At 37.1% G+C, this 10,752-nt stretch overlaps 1 protein-coding gene and 1 pseudogene across 1 annotated transcript; both read left to right on the top strand.

The window, feature by feature from the left end:
* The first annotated feature begins 877 nt into the window (after positions 1 to 877).
* Vcsa2 (variable coding sequence A2) lies at positions 878 to 7,343 on the top strand. The gene is given in 3 exon segments (NM_198729.1): positions 878 to 951; positions 2,764 to 2,829; positions 6,822 to 7,343. Coding segments are annotated over 2 exon segments (348 nt in total). The 5' UTR covers positions 878 to 951; positions 2,764 to 2,775; the 3' UTR covers positions 7,116 to 7,343.
* Positions 7,344 to 7,725: 382 nt separating this feature from the next.
* On the top strand, positions 7,726 to 7,914 carry LOC120096859 (U4 spliceosomal RNA; annotated as a pseudogene).
* The last annotated feature ends 2,838 nt before the right edge of the window (positions 7,915 to 10,752 follow it).

The following is a 10,752-nucleotide window of genomic DNA, read 5'->3' as shown; positions in this document are numbered from 1 at the left end:
GTAATGACATACTGACCCAAATTTAAAAAAGAAAAAGTGATCACAAACAAAAAAAAACCTTAAGCCTGATGGAAATACAATGCTCTGGGATCACTACCAACACTAAACACAAGCAGCTCTGCCAAGTGAACTTTGTATAAATCTGAGAAAAATACATGAGACCACATGGGTAAAATCCTGCAAATTCAAAATTATAACACTACGTCATTATTTAAGATTAAAACTTAAAACTGAGATCCAGACTAAGAAGATGAGTCATTTATTTTAGAAACTATGGATGATATTAGCATGGTATCCTGAAGAGAGGGAGCAGAGGAGAAGGGGGAAGGAGAGAGGGGGGAAGAGAGACGGAGACAGAGACAGAGACAGAGAGAGACAGAATGTGTGTGTGCGTTATGTAGCAATAGAGCAACATGTATTCAGCAGTGATTTTGATGCTCTTTCTCATTTATCTTACAAAATGCTCTATTATACTCACTAGATAATTTAGTTTAAGTGCTTGTACTTCCTATGTAACATTATTTTTAAGATGACAGAGGAAATATCATGAGATTAACAAATAAGTGGTCATATAAAATAATCACAATGAACAATTCATCTCTTTTTTCCCTTGAAGAATATGTCCCTACTGTCCCCCTGAATTTATCTGAAACGACATCACATTTTGACTCACTGTACTGCTTCCCAAGGAAGCTTCAAACAAGAGTGAGTGAGGATATTCAGAAATGATAAAACTGCAGGAACAGACTGCCAACTTGGCAAGGAAGCTTCCTGTCTGTGAAGCATTATCTGAAGTTGATTTATCTTCCAACTGTCTCTTTATTGCCAATGAAATTGTCCTACAACATATATAAGAGCTGAGACGTCTGGTCCTCCATATTCCACCACTCAAAATTAACTGACCAGAGAGCTTCTGACCAGCACATTTCCCTGCTTAGAAGTTTTTCCAAGGTAGGTACCTGGGACTATGAAGCCCTTTCACTTCGTGTTAAAAGTTGCCCATCATTCAGAGGGAGCATTTTAGTGGGCTGCTTATAAGATACTCCTGTTTTATCACTCTGAGAATAAGTACCTACATGAAACTGTGATCCATAAAATATATCACCATATTACAGCCACCAAAAGTAGATAAGATTGATGAAGCTAAGAAGTGCATGACAACAGGAACCGGATATAGATATCTCCTGAGGGACACAACCAGCACATGTCAAATGCAGAGGCGAATGCTAGCAGGAAACCACTGACCTAAGAACAGGACCCCATTTGGGGGAATTAGAGAAAGGATTGAAAGAGCTGAAGGGGCTTCCAACCCCATAAGAACAACAATGACAATGAACCAGAGCTTCCAGGAACCAAACCACTACCCAAAGACTATACATGGACTAGCCCTGGGCTCCAATTGCATATGTAGCAGAGAATAGCCTTGTTGAGCACCAGTGGAAGGGAACCAATCTTGTCCTGCCAAGATTGGACCCCTAGTGCAGGGGAATGTCTGGGGTGGGTGGTAAAGGGGGAAGGATGGGGGGAACACACTTATGGGGTAGGGGGGCGGATAGGGGCCTTACAGATGGGAAGGGGAATAACATTTGAAATGTAAAGAAAGAAAAATATCCAATAAAAGAGAGAGAGAGAGAGAGAGAGAGAGAGAGAGACATGTGTTCAAGAGAAATTGAGAAAGGAAGAAAACCACTCGAGACTAGAAAAAGAAAAAAAACTTATGCAAGCAACAAAAATGTATTCATGTTGATCACTTAGGACAGTGAGTCCACATAATGTCTGCAGTTACCCTTTCTCCTTCCTGTACCCTATGGTTCTTTCACATTCTTAATAAGGAGCTACTCTCAGATGTATTCTGAAAGAGAATTATTCTAAAGTAAACATTTACATCTAATTTTGCTCATTCTTGAACTTCATATAAAATATAGCTTAGGAAACCTAAAATGTGACATTTGCTCATAATGCCTAGTGAGACACTGTTCCTAACATTTTTTCCAGGTTTGCTTTTTTCAGCTCCCACATTTTAAACATCAACAGGGTTAAAGGAGTTTACTAACCACTGTGTACAGTGCTGTGAAGGAAGAAGTCAGGCCATCTCGCCAGAGAAATTTACGACAACCCTTGAGACAACTGAGAAGAAAATGAACCTAAATTAGTGTTTGGTTCTGTCCTAGTTACTGATGGAACACAGTTGCAGAATAGAAAGCAGGATTGAGAATATTTGTTGTACATAAAAATGGCCCAGTGTATTGTGAAAATGAGTCTATGTATTAAGTCATGCTTTCACCTTTGCTGCATTTAATAGGAAGACGTCTTCCTTACCTATTACTTGTAATAAGAAATTTGTTATGATCAAGTTAAAGAGGAAGCATCTCAAATATAAATCCACAGAAGCTTGATGCTATATAACTTCAATTGCAAACTAAAAAAATGAACAAATAAAAACTAACCATCTCAAAATGATTAATGAAAATGATTAATGTTAAGTCAAAAGCTTTGTTTTTTAAATCCTCTATTGCTCAGACTCTAAAAGGAAAAAGGTGTGACATTTTCCCTTCAGTTCAAAACTCAAAAATGAAAACTAGCCCTATCACTTCAGAGTCAAATATTATGAGCCAACTATATTATACCACAAATACTCAGTCTAAAATAAGAATCAAAAATTATATTAAGATACACTGCAGTACTTATATGTGTTAGGACATGTCCCAAAATGCAATTTTATTTTAAAAAATAATGCTAACCACCCATTTTGTTACCTGTCAGGGGCTACCAAAGATGAAGTCACTGTATTTGATCTTTGGCCTGTGGATCCTTATAGGCTGCTTCCAGGTGAGTATCAAATGTCCCTATCACAAATCTTCATATTCTCTTACTAAATTTATATCAGACATTTTAACTTTATTTATCTGTATATCCTAACAGATATGAGCTGCAAATTACTGATGAAAGGCCAAACATGTGACTGAATTTCCATTTTGAAAGTCTATATTAATTTAAAAATCAGAGATTATTATAAATCATTACAAAAATGACAGATGTATCCAAGAAGGTTTATTACTACATAATATCCAGGTCAATATCAGGATGTCCAAAAGGAAATACAAAAATATTCAGCAAATTCTTTGTTGCATCAGACATAAAAATAATGTGAACTATTTTCCAAGAGATTAAGCCTAGGTAATTAACTATAAAATTTTAAAGGACCTTGCAAGCAGGGATCACCATTGAAAATGAAATACCTTGTATGTAATGTCTTCCATGAGTCAATGAACTAATAACATAGGTGTGCCTTGAAAAAATATAGTTTATAGATAATGCAAATAACAGTTAATTAGGTTATTGGGGAAAAGAAGTAATCAGGACTGAGAGGGGACATGAGACTTGAATAGGCCATATATACCTGACCTTTCCTACAGAGATGCAAAGAAAGAATGTGGTCAGAGTAAAAGCAGGCAGCATGAGGATACTGAGGAGCAAGGTCTTTAAAGAAGGAATAATGTTAATTGATGTTCATTTTCTCAGGAATGTCTTTATTCTCTCTGCACTTTAGTTAAGAGTGAGGAAAACAGGATCAGTTTAGGATTTTAAAATATCATCATAATGATGCAAATAAATTTCAGAAAAGCTGAGAGAGGCTGAGAGCAGGCAAAACAGAATTGAGGAGCAGGTGCAAAGCTCTGGGATGGTGTTGGGTGGCTGGACATAGGTGTGGTCATTTTCTAAATGAAGTGTGCTAGTTAAAAGAGGTGACATACAGTTGCAGAGTAAAAGAAAAAAAGTCAGGTCCCCAAGGAAACAAGGGAGAAGTCAGTCTCTTCACTCATAAGTGACTTTACAGGCCCCTGACCTAGAAAGCAAAGTTTATTCCTACCTGCTGCACCCCCTTGGTGAAGTGAGAGGGGAGCCATCTGCAGGTAAATATGGGGGGGTCAGGGTGAGGTAGAAAGCTGAGAGAAAGAAAGTCGCTGTCAACTTGGGATGTTATAAACCACTAAAATACTGGAGAATGCTGACCAAAGAAACTAGAGAGGAAGGCACGGCAGTGCCTAAGGCCAAAGTCTGGCCATAAACAGTCTATGGGATCTTCTACCACTGCTCACAATATTGACCTTTAACTGACACGTTTTTAGAGTTAGCTTAAACTTTAGAATTGCAGAAGGCAGTGTGTCAGATGACAAATTAGGGAAAGAACTAAACAAATGAGTGAATGAATGGGGATTCTCTCCAACTTATGATCTAGAGACAAGCTGGACTTAGGATCAGCAGCACAGGAACAAGAACACATACTGTCCCTCTTCTTGACATGGCCCTTTATGTTCTAGAGTCTTCCCACCTCATTTCAAAGACTTCCCTGACATTGCAACCATACTTAACCTGTCAACTCTACGAACACTCCAACTTCCTAAGGCATTTATTTCCTTCATTGCTTTTCTGCTGTGATTATTTTTAATATGGAACCTGAGGAAAAATCACTAAACTGGGTGTTAGCACAGCAAGTGAGACACTGAGTGCTCTAAAAGTGCTGGACCAAGACAAGCACTGCCTAGACATCTATGCAATATTAAATAACTGACAGCAAATGAACACTGAAGAGGAATAAGGTTTGAATCTCAATATCATACAACAAATCATATGACTCTAGGATATGGACACATATATGAATGTCATTTTCTAATGCAAAAAAAAAAAGAAAACAGAGTTTTATATAACAATGCAGGTGATAGAGGATACAACCAGAGCAATTACATTATAGAAACAAATAATCTGTCTCTCTTTGGCCAATATTTGAAACATCTTGTATTGTAACTACACAGTCCATATAGGTACATGAGATTATTCTGGACCTCCCTGATGCTAGAATAAACATATTTCTAAAAGTCCAAACTCTGAAACAGGTTTTGGAAGTAGATTTAAAACTCAGAACAGGGGCTGGAGAGATGGCTCAGAGGTTAAGAGCACTGTCTACTCTTCTAGAGGCCCTGAGTTCAATTCCCAGTAACCACATGGTGGCTCACAACCACCTATTATCAGGTCTGTTGCGCTCTTCTGGCCTGTAGTTGCATACATGCAGGCAGAAAACTGAGAGATGTATACATAATAAATAAATAAATGTTTAAAAAAAACTCAGAACAATTGTAAGTTCTTAAGTGACAGAGACATTTCCCAATATGTCTGACAACTACTTTCATTAGGGATTGATTTCAGTGACATTTACGAAGAGCCAACTTAAGAGTTTGTTCATATTTACATTCCATTCAATGACATCTAAGGTTTCACTGAGAACCTGTATGCTCACAACAAAAGGGGAAATACATTCTCTGAGTGTCTTTGAAGACTTTTACTTTAAAAAAAAGTAACAGGTTTTACTTGCTGCAAAATAAATTACCAAAAATTAGAACTGTAAGAAGCCTGTTGTCATAGCAAAGTCTACCCTTGGCATAGACATATCCTCCTCTCAGGTGACTCAACAGGCAGGAGAGGAACCTGAAAGGCAGCTCAATCCTCATCACAAGGGTAGATTCATCCCATACTTCAAAAGATTCCATCCTGTATCACAGCACAATATTGTAATGTACAGTCATGTGAACAGACAAAAATAAAATGAGATGCCCCCTTGAGTGGCCCCAATTTTGTTTATTAAAATTGTATTGACAATAAGTAACAAGCTTCTGTGTTAGTGTAGATTTTTATATTCTCTTTTTTTCATATTTAAAGTCTTTAATTCCTGCATTTCTTTATACACGTAGTAATAGTCATTGTCAAGGATGATACAAAAATGTTTAGGAAAGCATTACATATATAGATTTATGTAATATCCCTACATAACATATTAAATATATACATAATACATTTTTCTTTATATATAATATAAAATATATCAAGTATACGTAAATAAGTATATATAAACATATATTTATATGTATATACTTAAAATATATTCTTACTATGTACTTATACATTTTTTCATCTTTTGTTTTACAAGGCATCAATCATATTTTATTGCCCCCATTGTATAAACAAAGAGTAATATAAAATATGTGGCAAATATATGTTCCTTTTCTTTCCTTTTCCTTTTTTCCTTTTTCTTCCCCATCTTTTTTTTTTTATTAACTTGAGTATTTCTTATTTACATTTCCAATGTTATTCCCGTTCCCGGTTTCCGGGTCAACATCCCCCTAGATTTTTATATTATAAGTGGGTGGATTTTCCCTGATCTCAAACTAGTCTGCCCCAACCCAGGTCCATGATCACCTTAGGCACACTGTACTAGTTTACTCAGTATCATTCTTTTTCAGTTAAACTGAATCCCAACCAATTTCCCTTACAAGTTTAATTTTTGATTTTAAAACAAATATAATATGAAAATTTAAGAAACATTGTGGAACTAGAAAATGTAGGAAGCCCTGTAATCAGAAAGCAAATACCATGTACTCTCCTTCACTTCGTAGACTGTAAGGACAGTGAGTGTATCCAGGTCGGGGTAAAGACCTAGAGAGTACAATGGAGCCATGATCAGCATGCCTGCTTTTGGCAGTCATGAGCCTGAGGCTATCTGATCTCACATAACCAAATGCCATCTGCATTTGGAACCTTCATTGTATGTTGAAACACTTTCCTGTAACTTGAAATCTCTAACTTCTTCTGTTTCAAGTGATACAGAATTTTTTAAAAAGACATGGCTGAAAACTCAGGCTGGCATGTATATTTGGAGATGAGGACTTTTAGAAGCCATCTAAAATTATACCTTGCCCAAATGTGTATATGCTACAATTCTCTGTGAAATACCTAATTGAAATTTCTTTATTGTCTTTGTCACACAGTCAGGTGAGGGTGTCAGAGGCCCAAGAAGACAACATAATCCTAGAAGACCACAAGATCTTTCAACTCTTCGTCATTATTTCTGTCTTCAGTCTGATCCTAATGGTGTGCAAATGGAAGAAACAACCAGTATACCCTTAACTATTCAACCACCTAGCAGAATTGTTGATCTTCCTGGAATTTTAACTATAATAACAGTTGGTCAACTAGGTACCATTGAATATCATTGTCAGCTAACTGGTCCACATCCTGGACCTCTAAGCAATCCTCCTACTCAACTTCATTCCACAGAATAAGCAAATACAAAAACAGATGCCAAAATCTCCAACACTACTGCGACTACCCAAAATTCCACTGATATTTTTGAAGGTGGTGGCAAATAATAAATTCCTTTAGGCACTTAGAATAGCATAAATCAAAACACTGTGTAATTTTGGGAGAAATAATCTTTAAAGGCTTGAGAAACAACCTTTACCCACACATTATAGAAAATGACAATAAAGAGCTAAGCAGCATTACACAGCATCTCCTGTTGTCCTCATTGTAACGATGCACCACCTACTGTGTTATTTGTATAAAAGTAATCCTTCCAGAAACCTTGTTCCAGAAGGCACAGTGGTCATTATGGGAAATACAACTGTAATGTACAATCATGAGAACAGACAAAAAAATTAGGATGCCCCCTTGAGTGTCACCCATGAAATAATTACTAATTACAGACCATGATGTATATATTAAAAGTATTTCTCCACACAGCATGATCCTAGAAATTATTGAGTAGAATAGTATCATTACATTTGACCCAATGAGTGTTTTACATCAATGGATTCAAACAATTTTGCATGAAAAAAACTTAAAAATATATTACATGTGTATGCAGCGTTTTCTATTCAGACATTATAATTTGGCTTTGTGCAGTGGTAGTATCGTAGCCAATGAGGTTTATCCGAGGGGTGATTATTGCTAACTGAAAACTTTTCCCAGACATGATACCTTTAATAATCTATTGCACCTACCTTACACAGCATTAATAACATCGGTGAGCTATCACAAATTCAAAGTGTGCTTAATGTGTGTAAGAAACAATAAAAGTTAAAAGACAATTATACATCATTTTAGATGAAGTACTTAAATATGTATAACTCATAGAGTCAACAAATGCTCTAGAAATAGATCCTGAAAGTTACCAAGGGACTACTGTGCTTACAACCAAACATTCACATATACTTTCAATTTTAAGAAGAAGCATATTCCAAGAAAATCAAAATAAGATGGGGCATATATTGGAATATACTTGACTTTTGTTATGCCGTGTTCGTATTCTCCTTCTGAACATTATTCACATTTCTGAAGGGAAAGTTGAATTACCTAAATCACAACTCATAAAACTCTAGAACCTATGGGTAAGTAAATGAACCCGAAGGACTCTGAGAACTCTGAAAACTCTAAGGACTTGCCATAAGCCACTAACCTGCTTCCTAGCCCTTGGAAACACAAACTCTTGTCCTTCACTCAGACTCTTCTATTAGATACCCTCCTCTTCTTATTTCCCTCCTTTCCTACTAACCACTCAAGGAAGCAGCACTGTAAGGGACCCTCTAACAGTGTGGAAGCAACTTCTGCTCCTCCATTATGATTACCAACACAATGGCTTCTGCTGCTTCCATCAGCAAAGTTATAGATGCCAACACCATCACTCTTCCTAGCACCTCCAGCCTGATACTTCCACAAATGCTGTGGCAGCTGAGACTATCTCAACTACCAAAGATGACACTATTCCAACTGAGGCAGGAGGTAGTAAACCCATATGCTTTAGATAACATCACTCCAACTTCTATAGACAGAACTCCAATGGCTACAATTAACAATACTCCAACAGCTACACAGATTACCTCAACACAATGCTCATAGTAAACAGCATGCAACAGGTAGAGATGTCATCATTCTTGCAGTGGGTGACAGCACAACAGACAACTAGGATTCACAATGATCTAAGATAGTCAGTACAAGAAGACCATCAAGTACAGGTCAGACCTACAGGAAGACAAGGCAAATCATACTTTAAAAGAATTTTATGACCTGTCCTAAAACAAAATGATATACCTTCTTCTCACCACACTATGGTACTTTCTCAAAAATTGACCATATAATAGGTCATAAAACAGGTCTCAGCAGATCCAGAAAGATAGAAATAATCCCATGCATCCTATCAGACCACCACGGCGAAAGCTGGTCTTCAATAACAATAAGGGAAGAACGCCCACATATACGTGGAAGCTCAACAATGCTCTACTCAACGATAACCTGGTCAAGGAAGAAATAAAGAAAGAAATTAAAGCAGGCACTAAGATGATCCAGGGAGAAGGGCTTTAAAATAGGTCTGATGGAAACTGCTGCTCATTGTCGGAGGAATATCTTTAATCTCTGCACACTTTAATTAAGAAAGAAGCAAAAGTAGAATGCTGGGAGGAAGATGGGGAGGGAAACACCAATAGAGAAGGGGAGGGAAAAGGGTTTCGGGGATGTTGACCCAGAAAACAGAAAGGGGAATAACAATCGAAATTTAAATAAGAAATGACAAGAGACACAGCTCTATGAAAGTATTTTTCTAGAGAGTATTAGAGCCAATCGTTGAAAGCCATGAATTAGTGATGATCTCTCTCTTTGTCAACATGTACTCCTCTCTTTTTGTTTGGTGACATATAAGAGAGATTTTTGTGTAAGAAATAGTGCTGCCAACACTATTGTGGCACAAAGGTTATTGGAGGAACCAACCACATTTGGATTGGATTTAAGGCCCAGAGCATGAGATAGAACCAATAATTGACACTGCAAAAACTGGTCAAAAATATGATTAGAAGGGTCATGGCCCTTAGGGAAAATCTAATAGTTTTATTCTCATAAAAGAACATAGCAATAAACAAACTCGTACTGACATACTGATATACCAATGTATAAGCACCTCACCAGTCCTCCTTAGAAAGGCTTTCTCTCACAGTAGACTTGAACTAATACACTGACCCGCAACAGGACATTGTGCTGAGAATGAAAGACTTTGGAGCACTCATCCTAAGTAGGATGTCTTCATCAAAGCCTCCCTTCATACCCATGCAGAAAGATTGTAAGATCCAGAGGAGATTGGAGATTCCAAGAGAACAGGGTCTTCCATACACATCAGGACTGACACACATGAAGGCAACACATGCAATGCCTACACGGATGCAAGCCCAATGGACTCCTTGCACTGAGACAGGAAGTGTACATGGGTTTCCATCACTACCCAGAAACTATTTGCAATTAATGCGTGATTGGTATTTTCTCCAAATGTGTCTCACTGTGTATATCAGCCATACTTCAGAGCAGGGTCAATACACCTGAAAAATGATGATGACACAAAACAAACTCAATGTTATTATGTAAACTTTATTTTGTATCATTTAGTGTTGAATGGATTTGTTTGCTTTTGATTTGTTTGGTTTTGGTTTTGTCTGACAAGCCTTTGCATGTTTATTTTTGCTGTATTTAAGCAAAATCTCAAACCAAACTCTTGGTTGTGTGTGTGTGTGTGTGTGTGTGTGTGTGTGTGTGTGTGTGTGTGTGTTTGTGTGTGTATGTGTGTGTATGTGTGTGTGTGTATGTGTGTGTTTGAATTATTTTAAAACATTTTCTCAGCTTGATTTGTTGACAAAACTGTAGCCATGGCTACTCAGTAGATATTGATAGTTCCAAGGAGGCCTAGACCAGGGGTTCTCAACCTGTGGGAATGATCACTTGGAAATGCATATGAGATATCTTAAACATGAAATATTTACATTATAATTCATAACAGTTATGAAGTACAAAAAAACATGGTTGGTGGTCACCAAAACATGAAGAAGTATATGAAAAGGGTCACAGCATTAGGAAAATTGAGGAGCCATGACCTACACTATA

This window comes from Rattus norvegicus, chromosome 14 (assembly GCF_036323735.1).
Source record: "Rattus norvegicus strain BN/NHsdMcwi chromosome 14, GRCr8, whole genome shotgun sequence".
NCBI lineage: Eukaryota > Metazoa > Chordata > Mammalia > Rodentia > Muridae > Rattus > Rattus norvegicus.
This window is presented reverse-complemented; position numbering and strand designations above follow the sequence as displayed.